General features: G+C 69.4%; 1 protein-coding gene across 1 annotated transcript; it reads left to right on the top strand.

The window, feature by feature from the left end:
* The first annotated feature begins 6729 nt into the window (after positions 1–6729).
* CHKB (choline kinase beta) lies at positions 6730–13242 on the top strand. The gene is given in 12 exon segments (XM_075428095.1): positions 6730–6898; positions 8826–8934; positions 9015–9068; positions 9070–9129; positions 9223–9356; positions 9464–9568; positions 10641–10699; positions 10830–10917; positions 10989–11097; positions 12493–12599; positions 12690–12771; positions 12851–13242. Coding segments are annotated over 12 exon segments (1104 nt in total). The 5' UTR covers positions 6730–6758; the 3' UTR covers positions 12908–13242.
* The last annotated feature ends 964 nt before the right edge of the window (positions 13243–14206 follow it).

The following is a 14206-nucleotide window of genomic DNA, read 5'->3' as shown; positions in this document are numbered from 1 at the left end:
GGGGACTGGGGGGTCTTATATGGAGGGGATTGGGGGCTATAGGGAGGGGACTGGGGGTATGGGGGGGTGTCTAGAGGGGAGCAGGGTGGCGCCGGGGGCTCTTTAAGGAGGGGAGGGGACTGCACAGAGAGGGGGGAGGGGCTGTATGGAGCGGAGCAGAGGGGTGGGGGGCTGTATAAGGAGGGGGCTGTACAGAGAGGGAGCAGGGAGGTGCTGCAGTTCCCCATGGAGGGGAGCTGGGGCTGTGTAGGGCGAGCGGGGGGCTGCCCAGAGGCACGGGGGCTGTATGGGGGGGGGGGGCAGGGACTGGGCAGGGTGGCCTATGGGGGGCTGTAGAAGGGGACTGGGGTCTCGGGGGCGGCCGTATAAAGAGGTGCAGGGCTGTGCAGGGGTCTCTGTCAGGGCCCTATAGGGAGATGTACGGATGTACAGGGAGGTGCGGGGGGCTGCTGTGTCCAGCTCGGAGCCCTCAGCGCAGGACAGAGCTGGAGCTGTGGGAGCGGGGCCAGAGGAGGCCCCAGCCATGATGCGAGGGCTGGAACCCCTCTGCTGGGAGGAAAGGCTGGGAGAGCTGGGGCTGCTCAGCCTGGGGAGGAGAAGGCTGTGGGGAGACCTGAGAGCAGCTGCCAGGGCCTGGGGGGGCTGCGAGAGAGCTGGAGAGGGGCTGGGACAAGGGCAGGGGGTGATGGGACAAGGGGGGATGGCTTTGAGCTGAGAGAGGGGAGATTTAGATCAGATCTAAGGCAGGAATTCTTCCCTGTGAGGGTGGTGAGGCCCTGGCCCAGGCTGCCCAGAGAAGCTGTGGCTGCCCCCTCCCTGGCAGGGCTCAAGGCCAGGCTGGACGGGGCTGGGAGCAACCTGGGCTGGTGGGAGGTGTCCCTGCTCATGGCAGGGGGGTGGAACCAGATGATCTTTAAGGTCCCTTCCAGCCCAAAACATTCTATGATTTTATAAGAGCAGGGGGGCAGAGGGGGCTATGGGGAGGGGCAGGGGGTGTGCAGGGAGGGGCAGGGGCTGTACAGGGAGATCTGGAGTGTCTATAGTGAGCTGTAAGAGCGAGTAGGGGCTGTATGGGGAGGTGCAGGGCCTGCATAGCGGGGTGGCTGGGGCCTACAGGGAGGTGCAGGAACTGTATGGGGAGGTGCAGGGGCTGTTCAGGGAGGGCCAGGGGGTGTAAAGGGAAGGGCGGGGGGTCTATAAGGAGCGGCAGGGGCTGTGTAGGGAGGGTTGTGGTGTGTAAAAGGAGGGGTGGAGGCTGTATAGGGAGGGTCACGGGCTGTATAGGGAGGGTTGGGGGTGTAAAAGGAGGGTCAGGGGCTGTACAGGGAGGGTCAGGGGGTCTCTAGAGAGAGCCACGGGGTATGCAGAGAGGTTGGGGGGTCTATAGGGAGCTGTAAGAGGGGGCGTGGGCTGTGTGGGGAGGAGCAGGGACTGTATAGGGAAGGTCGGGGGTGTTCAGGGAGGAGTGGGGGGTCTGAGGGAGGGTCACAGGCTGTATAGGGAGGGTTGGGGGGTGTACAAGGGGGGCGGGGTGCCCGTAAGGAGGGTCAGGGGCTGTACAGGGAGTGTCGGTGCACAAGGTGGGGCGGGGGATCCGTAGGGAGGCGCAGGGGGTGTGCAGAGGGGGTTGGGGGTCTACAGGGAGCTGTAAGAGGGGGCGGGGGCTGTGTGGGAGGCGCAGGGAGCTCTACAGGGAGGTGGAGGCGGCGCAAGGCCGGCCTGGGCGGGCAAAGGCGGCCCCGGGGCCGCGCGGCGGGAGCTGTCCGGTGCCCGGTGCTGAAGGACGGGAGCTGTCCATGGTCCTGGTGCTGAGGGACGGGAGCTGTCCGGTGCCCGGTGCTGAGGGGCGGGAGCTGTCCCTGTCCCCGGTGCTGAAGGACGGGAGCTGTCCAGGCCCCGGTGCTGAGAGGCGGGAGCTGTCCGTGTCCCGGTGCTGAGGGACGGGAGCTGTCCATGTCCCGGTGCTGAGGGGCGGGAGCTGTCCGTGTCCCGGTGCTGAGGGGCGGGAGCTGTCCAGGCCCCGGTGCTGAGGGGCGGGAGCTGTCCCTGTCCCGGTGCTGAGGGACGGGAGCTGTCCAGGCCCCGGTGCTGAGGGGCGGGAGCTGTCCCTGTCCCGGTGCTGAGGGGCGGGAGCTGTCCCTGTCCCGGTGCTGAGGGGCGGGAGCTGTCCAGGCCCCGGTGCTGAAGGACGGGAGCTGTCCAGGCCCCGGTGCTGAAGGACGGGAGCTGTCCAGGCCCCGGTGCTGAGGGGCGGGAGCTGTCCGGTGCCCGGTGCTGAGGGACGGGAGCTGTCCGGTGCCCGGTGCTGAGGGGCGGGAGCTGTCCCTGTCCCCGTGCTGAGGACGGGAGCCGTCCAGGCCCCGGTGCTGAAGGACGGGAGCTGTCCAGGCCCCGGTGCTGAGAGGCGGGAGCTGTCCCTGTCCCGGTGCTGAGGGGCGGGAGCTGTCCCTGTCCCGGTGCTGAGGGGCGGGAGCTGTCCAGGCCCCGGTGCTGAAGGACGGGAGCTGTCCAGGCCCCGGTGCTGAAGGACGGGAGCTGTCCATGGTCCTGGTGCTGAGGGACGGGAGCTGTCCGGTGCCCGGTGCTGAGGGGCGGGAGCTGTCCCTGTCCCGGTGCTGAGGGGCGGAGCTGTCCCTGTCCCGGTGCTGAGGGGCGGGAGCTGTCCGGTGCCCGGTGCTGAAGGACGGGAGCTGTCCCTGTCCCGGTGCTGAGGGGCGGGAGCTGTCCATGTCCTGGGGCTGAGGGACAGGAGCGGGGCAGGGGCTGTGGGGGCTCCGGGGGTGACAGAGGTCCCTGCTTTGGGGGGCAGAAAGCAACGGGGGGGGCAAGAGATGGCGGGAGTCAACGAGGCAGTGGGGGGGGTTGGACCTGATGATCTTAGAGGTCTTCTCCAACCTCAATGATTCTGTGATTCTATGTCCAGCTCCTCACCCCCAGCACCCCCAAGTCCTTCTCTTTGGGGCTGCTCCCCATCCCTTCACCCCCAGCCTGTATTGACAGCGGGGGTTGCCCCGACCCGTGTGCAGGACCCTGCCCTTGGCCTCGTTGAACCTCCTGAGGTTGGCATGGTCCCACCTCTCCAGGTTATCCAGGTCCCTCTGGATGCCATCCCGTCCCTCAGGCGTCTGAACCGCAGCACTCAGCTTGGTGTCACCGGCAAACTCGCTGAGGGTGCACTCGATCCCGCTGTCCATGTCACCAACAGAGATGTCCAACAGCGCCAGTCCCAGTGCCGACCCCTGAAGAACGCCACTCCTCACTGGTCTCCACTTGGACGTCGAGGTGATGACCGCAGCTCTTTGGGTGCCACCACCCACCCAGGGGTCCTGCAGCTCCTCCCAGCCCCCCTGCCCCGTCACCCGCCCCAACCGCCCAACGGAGGAGCCCCAGGTGAGACCAGGGCCAGCTCTGTGCCACCACCGAGCAGAGGACAGCTGTCCTGGTGACACCCTGGGACCCCACCCCTGGGAGGGGGGCTGGCCACGGCTCCCACAAGTGTGGGACTGCACCCGGGGGGTCGACCCCTGCCCGTCCCGGGGGACAACGCCGCACAGCAGAGCATCCCCGCAGGCGGGAAGGGCCTCCAAGACCACCCAGCACAGCCCCCACCCGCCCTTCCCCCACCAGCCGGCAATGCTGGCCCCACCCCCCTGCCCAACAGCCCCCCCAGGCAGGATCCGGCCCCTCCGAGCCCCCCGCTGCCGCAGCAGCCCCCAGCCCCCCACAGAGGAGCAGGTCCCGGCTCAGGACTGGGCGCCGCTGCCCATCGCAGCCCCCTCCCACCCCTTGCAGCCACGGTAGCCCCCCCTGCGCCCCTTCCCCAGGGCTGGCACCCGCCCCGGCACCCAGACCCCCGCGCCCACCGGTGCAGGCACAGCCGCCGTCCGTCCCCGGCCTTTATTGCGTGGCGAGGGGCGAGGGGCAGCAGCCGCCCGCGGGGTGGGCTGGCCCCGGCCCCACCGCCCTCAGCCCGGGCGAGGGGTGGCACTGAGGGGGCTCGGCGCCCGGCGCGGGGACAGCGGCGAGCCCTCAGGAGCCCGACTCTCCCTTGGCCAGGAGAAGGTCCAGGTAGGCGCCGGAGATCAGGTCCTCCTCCCCGACGCCCAGCTCCTCCATCAGCTGGTGGGCCAGGCGCTCGCCCTCCTCCACGGTCTGCTCCTCGCCCAGGACCACCTGCGGGCACAGCAGGGTGACCCCGGCCCCGCGCCCCCCTGTGCCCCCGCTTTCGGCCGGGGTGGGGTTGACCCTCTTGTGGGTTTGGGATGACAATAACGCTGATGACACACCAAGGTTTTCCGTCATTGGCCGGGGGTGCGGGGAGGGGACAGAGACGGGACGGGCGACCCCGGCTGCCCGAGGGGACATCCCGCGCCACGGGACGCCGTGCTCAGCACAGAGAGCTGGGGGAGCTGGCCTTGGGGACGGGCTGGGGATCGCTCGTTGGGTGGTTGGGTGGTTGCTCGTTGGGAGCATCCCTCGTTCTGCGCCTCGAGTGCTGCGCTCAGCGTTGGGCCCCTCGCTCCCAGCAGGACATGGAGGGGCTGGAGCGTGGCCAGAGAAGGGCAGCCAGGCTGGGGAGGGGGCTGCAGAACAAGTCCCCTGAGGAGCGGCTGAGGGAGCTGGGGCTGCTCAGGCTGGAGAAGAGGAGGCTGAGGGGAGACCTTCTCGCTCTCTGCAGCTCCCTGACAGGAGGGGGCAGGGAGGGGGGGGTGGGCTCTGCTCCCCAGGACCCAGCGACAGGACGAGAGGCGATGGCCTCAGGCTGCGTCAGGGGGGGGTTCAGGTTGGAGATTGGGGAAATTTCTTTGCTGAGAGAGTGGTCAGGGGTTGGGCCAGGCTGCCCAGGGCAGTGGGGGAGTCCCCATCCCTGGAGGGGTTCAGACACCGTGTGGCTGTGGCACTTGGGGACAGGGTTTAGCAGGCATGGGGGGGTTGGGGTGATGGTTGGACTGGGTGATCTTGGAGGTCTTCTCCAACCTTAATGATTCTAGGATTCTATGATTTCATCCATAGCACAAAGTAGGCACGGTGATGTTGGGTTGATGGTTGGAATTGACGGTGTTAGAGGTCTTCTCCACCTTAATGATCCTAGGATTCCATGGCTTCACCCATAGGACGAGGTAGGCATGGTGGTGTTGGGGTGACGGTTGGACTTTGTGATCTTAGAGATCTTTTCCAACCTTAATGATTCTGTCATTCTATGACTGTACATATTATTATTGTTGTTATTATTATCATTATCATCTCCTCCGTTGCGTTCCCACCAAGCCATCTCCACCTCAGCCCACCAGGTTTCACTTCCCCCCGTTCTCCCCCCCAGCCGGCGCAGAGGCGACCGAGCAGCAAAACTGCGACCCCCGCTCACCTCCAGCTCCAGGAAGTCCCCCAGCCCCTCCACGCTGTCCAGGTGCACCCGGGTCTGTCCCACGAGGTAGAGGAGTCGCTGCTTCCTCACCACGCCCAGCACGCCCAGCGCCTGCCCCAGCACCGCCTGCGCACCAGCAGAGTCACCGAATCACAGACTGGTTTGGGTTGAAGGGACCTTGTAGACCACCCAGTCCCACCCCAGGGACCCCTTCCCCCAGCCCAGGGTGCTCCCAGCCCCGTCCAGGCCTCGAACCCCGCCAGGGAGGGGGTGCAGCCCAGGGGTCGGGTGGCCGTGGGGTCGTGGCCGGGTTCTCCCCCCACCCACCTCCAGGCCGTCGGGGTCGTCCGTGGGGGTGATGCTGAAGCAGGAGAGCTTGGGGCCAGCGGTGTCGGGGCGGTCGTAGAAGATCAGCTCCCCCCGGCCACCCTGGGAAGGTGCCAGGTCAGGGTCAGGCGGGGTCAGGGTCAGGCAGGCAAGGTCAAGGTCAGGCAAGAAGGGTCAGGGGTAGGGTTATGGTCAGGCAGGGTCAGGGTCAGGCAGGGTCAGGGTCAAGGTCAGGGTTAAGGTCAAGGTCAGGGTCAAGCAGGGTCAGGCTCAGGGTCAAGGTCAGGCTCAGGGTCAAGTAGGGTCAGGCTCAGGCAGGGTCAGGCTCAGGGTCAAGGTCAAGCAGGGTCAGCTCAGGGTCAAGCAGGGTCAGGGTCAGGCTCAGGGTCAAGTAGGGTCAGGCTCAGGCAGGGTCAGGCTCAGGGTCAAGGTCAAGCAGGGTCAGCTCAGGGTCAAGCAGGGTCAGGGTCAGGGGGAAGGTCAAGTAGGGTCAGGGTCAAGCAGGGTCAGGCTCAGGGTCGGGCAGGGTCGGCTCAGGGTGAAGCGGGGTCAGGCTCAGGGTCAGGCAGGGTCATACTCAGGGTCAAGTGGGGTCATGCCCAGCCCCAGCCCAGAGCCCGCCTCCCGCCGCCCCCTCGCCCACCTCCCTGCGCAGCTTCAGCCGCCCCCTCGGCACTCGGAAGAAGGTGTCGGCCTGCACCAGCGCTCGGCCTCCGCCTCCCCCCCCGGGGCCCGGTCCTCCGAGCCGCTGGGCCGCGCCCCGCGCCGCCGCCGCCTCCCGCAGCCGCGCCTTCACCTCCACGTTGCGCCGCATCCCCGCGCGTTCCGCCCCATTGGCGGCGCCTCATCACGTGATCGCCGGGAGAGTGTTCTCATTGGGCAAAACGACGCCGCGTCCCGCCCCACTAGGACGCGACGGGCGGCTCCGTCCCATTGGCGGCGCCTCATCACGTGATCTCCGGGAGAGCGTTCTCATTGGGTAAGACGGCGCCGCGTCCCGCCCCGCTAGGCCGAGACGGGCAGCAGAGCCGCCCGTCTCGGCCTAGCGGCGCGGGACGCGGTGGCCATGGCGGCGGCGGGCCGGGAGAGCGGGGCCGGGGCCGTGCCCGCCGCCACCCGCCTGCAGGCCTACGCCTGGTGCCGGGAGTTCCTCGCCGGGTCCTGGAAGCTGATCGGGCCCGAGGAGTTCGGGATCGGGCCCGTCAGGTAGGAAACGGCGGGGTCCGCGGCGGGCCTGGAGCCCGGTCCGGCCCCTCCCAGTGGCCCCCAGTTTCCCCCAGTTACCCCCCGACCAGTGGCCCAGTCCCCCCCAGTGTCCCCCAGTTGCCCTCCCTACCGGTGGCCCAGTTTCCCCCAGTTACCCCCCTGACCAGTGGCCTAGTGTCTCCCAGTTGCTTCCCTAACTGGTGGCCCAGGCCCCTCCCCAGTGCCCCCCAGTTACCCCCCTGACCAGTAGCCCAGTAACCCCTCACAGTGACCCCCAGTTACCCCCGACCAGTAGCCCAGTTTTCTCCAGTTACTCCCCTGACCAGTGGCCCTGTCCCCCCCAGTCCCCTTCCCACTGTCCCCCAGTTGCCCCCCTCAGTGGTGGCCCAGTCCCCCCCCCCCAGTGTCCTCCAGCTGTCCCCGACTGGTGGCCCAGTCACCCCCCACGTTGACCCCCCCAACCAGTAGCCCAGTGTCCCCCAGTTACCTCCCTGACCAGTGGCCCTGTCTCCCCATAGTGTCCCCCCAGCTGCCCCCCAATCAGTGGCTCAGTCCCCCCCAGTGTCCCCCAGCTTCTCCCCTGCCCAGTGGCCCCCAGTTGTCCTCCTGACCGGTGTTCCAGTCCCCCGCCCCAGTGTCCCCAGTTGCCCCCCTAACTGGTGGCCCAGCCCCTCCCGCCATTGTCCTCCAGCTGTCCCCAGACTGGTGGCCCAGTCTCCCCTCTCATGGTGTGCTCCAGCTGTCCCTTGACCAGTGGCCTAGTGTCCCCTGGCTGCCCCCCTCTCCGGTGTCCCAGTCCCCCCACCCCAGTGCCACCCAGTTGCCTCCCTGTCCGGTGTCCCAGTCCCCCCACACCAGTGTCTCCCAGTTGCCCTCGAGACCGGTGTGCCAGTCCCCTCCCCCTGCCCCAGTGTCCCCCAGTTGCCTCCCTGACTGGTGGCTCAGCCCCCCCCACAGTGTCCCCCAGCTGCCCTCCCGTCTGGTGTCCCAGTCCCCCACCCCAGTGTCCCCCAGGCTGCCCCCTGACCAGTAGCCCAGTGCCCCCCAGTTGCCCCCCTGACCAGTATCCCAGTGTCCCCCAGTTGCCCCCTGTCTGGTGTCCCAGTCCCCTCACCCCAATCCCCCCAGTTGCCCCCCTGACCAGTGGCCCAGCCTCCCTGAGTGTCCCCCAGCTGCTCCTCTGTCTGGTGTCCCAGTCCCCCACCCCAGTGTCCCCCAGCTGCCCTCTGACCAGTAGCCCAGCATCCCCCAGTTACCCCCCCCCGTCCAGTGGCCCAGTCCCCCACCCCAGTGTCCCCCCAGTTGCTCCCCTGACCAGTGGCCCAGCCTCCCTGCAGTGTCCCCCAGCTGCCCCTCTGTCTGGTGTCCCAGTCCCCTGCCCCAGTGTCCCCCAGTTGCCACCTAACTGGTGGCCCAGTCTGTCCCCCCAGTGTCCTCCAGCTGTTCTGCAACCACTGACCCTGTCCCTCTCCAGTGTCCCCCAGTTACCCCTCTGACTGGTGTCTTAGTCCCCCCACAGTGTCCCCCAGTTTCCCCCCCCATCTGGTTTCCCAGTCCCCTCACCCCAGTGCCCCACAGTTGCCCCCCTAACCAGTGGCCCAGCCTCCCTGCAGTGTCCCCCAGTTGCCCCCCTGTCTGATGTCCCAGTCCCCCACCTCAGTGTCCCCCCCGCTGCCCCCTGACCAGTATCCCAGTGTCCCCCAGTTGCCCCCTCATCTGCTGTCCCAGTGTCCCCCCAGTTTCCCCCCCTGTCCAGTGTCCCAGTCCCCCGCCCCCAGTTACCCCCATCCGGGGTCCCTGCCTGCTGCCAGGCGCCCCGTTCCCACCCCCCCGGGTGCCCCTGTCCCCCCCCCGCCCCCAGAGCCCCCCGCCGCCCCCCGGGCCCCCCCCGGAGCCCCCCCTCCACCCCTGACGGCTGCTCCCGCAGCGGGGGGCTCAGCAACCTGCTCTTCAAGTGCGCGCTGCCCGAGCACATCCTCAGCGTGGGCGACGAGCCGCGCCAGGTGCTGCTGCGCGTCTACGGGGCCATCCTGCAGGTGAGCCCGCACCCCCCGGACCCCCCCAGACCCCCCCAGACTCCCCCCGGACCCCCGCGGCTCAGCGCCTGCGTCCGCAGGGCGTGGACTCGCTGGTGCTGGAGAGCGTCATGTTCGCCATCCTGGCCGAGCGGGGCGCTGGGCCCCCGCCTCTACGGCGTCTTCCCCCAGGGCCGCCTGGAGCAGTACATCCCGGTACGGCGCGGACCCCCGCCCCGCCGACCCCGCCATGGGGGGGGGGGTCTCCGAGCCGGGACCCTCACCACGGCTCCTCGTGTGCCCCCCCAGAGCCGGCGCCTGCGGACCGAGGACCTGCGGGACCCCGACATCTCCGGGGAGATCGCGGTGAAGATGTCGCGCTTCCACGGCATGGTGATGCCCTTCAACAAGGAGCCCAAGTGGCTCTTCGGCACCATGGAGTGGTGAGGGTCTCCCCGGCCCCCGAGACCCCGGTGTGGGGGGCACGGAGCCCGGGGGGGGGTTTCTGGCCCCGCAGCAGCCCCCCGCAGCGCCGGCCCCTCGGCCCCAGGTACCTGCAGCAGATCTCAGAGCTCACCTTCCCCGAGGACGGGCAGCAGGAGAAGTTCCGCCGCCTGACGGCTCACGACCTGGAGGCCGAGATGAAGACCCTCAGGTGACCCTCAGGGGGTGCCCCTCCGCCCCGTGCAGGCCCCAGGGGACGGCTTGGGGGGGTCCCCACGTCCCCAGGGCTCCTGGTCTGCGGGGTCCCAGCGGTGGCCACGGTGGCCCCCCCCGTCGCTGCAGCTGGTGGGCGAGCGTGGGGGGGTCCTGCCCGCGCTGAGCCCCCCCCCCGGCCCAGTGTCCCCCAGCTGATGTCCCAGACCCCTCACCCCAGTGTCCTCCAGTTGCCCCCCCATCTGGTGTGCCGGTCCCCTCACCCCAGTGTCCCCCAGTTGCCCCCCTGACCGGTGTCCCAGTGTCCCTGAGTTTCCCCCCTGTCTGGTGTCCCAGTCCCCTCACCCCAGTGTCCCCCAGTTGCCCCCCTGACTGGTGTTCAGTCCCCCTCCAGTGTCTCCTAGTTGGCCCCCTAACTGGTGGCCCAGTCCTGTCCCCCCCCACCTCCCCAGTGTCCTTCAGCTGCCCCCTGACCAGTAGCCCAGTGTCCCCCAGTTGCCCCCCCGTCTGGTGTCCCAGTCCCCTCACCCCAGTGTCCCCCAGTTGCCCCCCTGACCAGTGGCCCAGCCTCCCTTCAGTGTCCCCCAGCTGCCCTCCCGTCTTGTGTCCCAGTCCCCCTCCCAGTGTCCCCTAGTTGCTCCCCTAACTGGTTGCCCAGTCCCTCCACCCTCACTCCCCCCAGTGTCCTCCAGCTGCCCTCCTGAATGGTGTCCCAGTCCCCCCTGTCCCCCCCCGCAGTGTTCTCCAGCTGTACCCTGACTGGTGGCCCAGTCCATCGTCCCATAGTGTCCCCCCAGCTGCCCCCTGACCAGTAGCCCAGTGTCCCCCAGTTACCCCCCTAACCAGGAGCCCAGTGTCCCCCAGTGTCCCCCAGTTACCCCCTGACCAGTGGCACAGTCCCCCCCAGTGTCCCCCAGTTACTCCCCTGACCAGTAGCCCAGTTACCCCAGTTACTCCCCTGACCAGTAGCCCAGTTGCCCCAGTTACCCCCCTGACCATCCCCCCATCTCTGCGGTGGGTGGGCAAGCGCGGGGGGGTCCTGCCTACCCTGAGCCCCCCCCCACCCGCAGGGAGCTGCTGGAGTCGACCCCCTCGCCCGTGGTCTTCTGCCACAACGACGTCCAGGAGGGTGAGCACAGCGGGTGGGTGGGTGGGTGGGTGGCTGCTCCCCCTCGCCCCCCGCCCGCCTGGGCAGCCCCCCACCCCCGGGGCGGCTGGTGGGCCCCCCGACCCCCCGCCCCAGCCCCGTCTCCGCGCAGGGAACATCCTGCTGCTGGCCGGGCGCGAGGCCTCCCCCTGCGACAAGCTGATGCTCATCGACTTCGAGTACAGCAGCTACAACTACCGGTGGGTCCGGGGGCCGGGGGGCCGCCGAGCCCCACACCGGGGGTCCCCGCTCACCCCGCCGCTCCCCCCAGGGGCTTTGACATCGGCAACCACTTCTGCGAGTGGGTCTACAGCTACGCCCACGACTCCTGGCCCTTCTTCCAGGCGTGCCCCGAGAACTACCCCAGCCGGCAGCAGCAGGTACAGCTCCGGCGGGGCTGCGGGGCAGCGCCGGGCGCGGCGGTGCTGGAGCCGTGCTGGACTGGTGCTGGACTGGTGCCGGAGTGGTGCCAGGTGCCAGAGCGGTCCCAGAGTGGTGCTGGACTGGTGCCGGAGCGGTGCCAGAGCCATGCTGGAGCCATGCTGGACTGGTGCCGGAGCCGTGCCGGATGCCTGAGTGGTGCCGGTGCCAGAGTGGTGCCAGAGCGGTGCTGGATGCCGGAGCGGTGCCGGATGCCGCAGCAGTGCTGGAGCGGTGCCGGAGCCGTGCTGGACTGGTGCTGGACCGGTGCCAGAGCGGTGCTGGGTACCGGAGCGGTGCCAGAGCTGTGCCGGAGCCATGCTGGACTGGTGCCAGAGCGGTGCCAGGTGCCAGAGCGGTGCTGGAGTGGTGCTGGACTGGTGCCAGAGTGGTGCTAGAGCCATGCTGGACTGGTGCCGGAGCCGTGCCGGATGCCTGAGTGGTGCTGGACTGGTGCCAGAGCCATGCCGTTGCCGTGCCAGAGCGGTGCCAGAGTGGTGCCGGAGCTGTGCCAGGTGCCGGAGCCGTGCCGGTGCCAGAGTGGTGCCAGAGCGGTGCTGGATGCTGGAGCAGTGCCGGTGCCGGATGCCGCAGCAGTGCTGGAGCGGTGCTGGAGCCGTGCTGGACTGGTACCAGAGCCATGCTGGACAGGTGCTGGACTGGTGCCAGAGCGGTGCCGGATGCCGGAGCGGTGCCAGAGCTGTGCCGGAGCCATGCTGGACTGGTGCCAGAGTGGTGCCAGGTGCCAGAGTGGTGCCAGAGCGGTGCTGGAGTGGTGCTGGACTGGTGCCAGAGTGGTGCTAGAGCCATGCTGGACTGGTGCCGGAGCCGTGCCGGATGCCTGAGTGGTGCTGGACTGGTGCCAGAGCCATGCCATCGCCGTGCCGGAGCGGTGCCAGGTGCCAGAGCCATGCCGGTGCCAGAGTGGTGCCAGAGCAGTGCTGTATGCCGGAGCGGTGCCGGTGCCGGGTGCTGGAGCCGTGCTGGACTGGTACCAGAGCCATGCCGGACTGGTGCTGGACTGGTGCCAGAGCGGTGCCAGATGCCGGAGTGGTGCCAGAGCTGTGCCGGAGCCATGCTGGACTGGTGCCAGAGTGGTGCCAGGTGCCAGAGCGGTGCTGGATGCCGGAGCTGTGCCGGATGCCGGAGCGGTGCCGGTGCAATGCCAGATGCCGGGGCGGTGCCAGAGCCGTGCTGGATGCTGGAGCGGTGCCGAAGCGGTGCCGGATGCTGGAGCGGTGCCGGCACGATGCCAGATGCTGGTGCGGTGCCGGAGTGGTACTGGAGCCGTGCCGGGTGCCGGAGCCGTGCCGGATGCCAGCGCAGGGTCCCAACCCGCTGTGTCCCTCCCCCAGCTCCACTTCATCCGCCGGTACCTGTCGGAGGACTCGGGGCGCCGCGGGGACACCACGCACGAGGAGCAGGCGCGCATCGAGGAGGAGATGCTGACGGAGATCAACCGGTGAGGGGCGCGGCGCGGGGGGCTCCGGCGGCCGGGGGGGGAGCCGGGATGGGGGGCCGCGGGGCTGAGCCCCCCTCTCCATCCCACCAGGTTCGCTCTGGCCTCGCACTTCTTCTGGGGGCTCTGGTCCATCCTGCAGGCCAAGATCTCCACCATCAAGTTTGGGTACCTGGTGAGCGCTGCCCGGGGGGGCTGCAGGGCTCGCTGGGGGGGCCGGGGGGCAGCTCCTGACCCCCCCTCTCCCACCCCAGGACTACGCGCAGAGCCGCTTCGAGGCCTACTTCCAGCACAAGGCGCGGTGGTCCTGAGAGCGGCGTCCCCCCCCGGGGTGGGCTCCCCCCGCCCGGGGCTGGAACAGAACGGTTCAGGGGGGCTGGAGCGGTGGGGGGGCTGGGGGGAGCCCCCCACCCCGGCCAGCAGCGGGGGGCTCGGCTGCGCTGGTCGCCCCTCACCCCATCCCGCCCGCTGCGGGGGTCCCGGGGGGCAGAGGGGCCGGGGGACCTGCGCTTGCATCTCATTCCCCCCCCCCCCGTGCCCCTCGGCAGGACCTGGGGGCTGGGGGCGGGGGGCTGCTCCCCCCTCCCCTCCCCACATCCCGATGGAAACCGTCCCGGACCAATAAACCCCCCGCTGGGCCCGGTGACTGCTTGCTCTCTGTGTCCCAGTCCGTCCCAGTCTGCCCCAGTCTGTCCCAGTCCATCCTGCATCCCACCACTGGGCTCTCACAGCGGGTGGCTCATGTCCCCCCCCCATGCCCTGGGTCACCCTGGCCCCCCCGGGCCCTTCCCCCAACCCGGTGTGGTGGGCAGAGCCCCGGGGTCGTGGGGTGGGGGCTCACAGGGAGGGGGGGGGCCGGGGGGACCCCGCACCCCCAGCACAGCCCTGGGGCTGCAGACCCTCACCCTGCCCCAGCCATGGGTGCGGGGGGCTCAGCCCCGCTCCCGGGGGGGGGGCCTGGCCCGGTGGGTGTCGGGGCACCGGACCCCGGGGGTGCAGGAGACCCCCAATGCAGCTCTGCGCCCCCCAAAAGGAGACCCTGCCCCCCCGATGAGCGGGCTGGGGGCTCTCACCCTGGCACGGGACCCTCTCCTGGGTGCCATCCTGGGGTGCGGGTCCCCACTTGGGGTTCCAGTCCCTTCTTGGGGTGTGGGTCTTTTTCCAGGGTGCGGGTCTCCTCCTGGGGTGCAGGTCCCTCTCTGGGGTGCGGGTCCCATCCCGGGGTGCAGGTCCCCACTCGGGGTTCCAGTCCCTTCCCGGTGCGGGTCCCCACTCGGGGTTCCAGTCCCTTCCCGGGTGCGGGTCCCCGCTCGGGGTGCAGGTCCCTTCTCGGGGTGCTGGTCGCTTCCCGGGGTTCCGGTCTCATCGCGGGGTGCGGGTCCCCACTCAGGTTTCCAGTCCCTTCTCGGGGCTCCAGTCCCTTCTGGGGGTGCGTGTCTCTTCTTGGGGTGTGTGTCCTTTCCCGGGGTGCGGATCTCTTCTCGGGGTGCGGGTCTCCTACCGGGGTTCCGGTCCCTTCTGGGGGTGTGGGTGCTTTCCCAGGATGCGGTTCTCGGGGTGCAGATCCCATCCCGGGGTGCAGGGACCTTCTGGGGGTGCGGGGCCCTTCC

The sequence above is a fragment of the Opisthocomus hoazin genome, chromosome 8 (assembly GCF_030867145.1).
Source record: "Opisthocomus hoazin isolate bOpiHoa1 chromosome 8, bOpiHoa1.hap1, whole genome shotgun sequence".
NCBI lineage: Eukaryota > Metazoa > Chordata > Aves > Opisthocomiformes > Opisthocomidae > Opisthocomus > Opisthocomus hoazin.
This window is presented reverse-complemented; position numbering and strand designations above follow the sequence as displayed.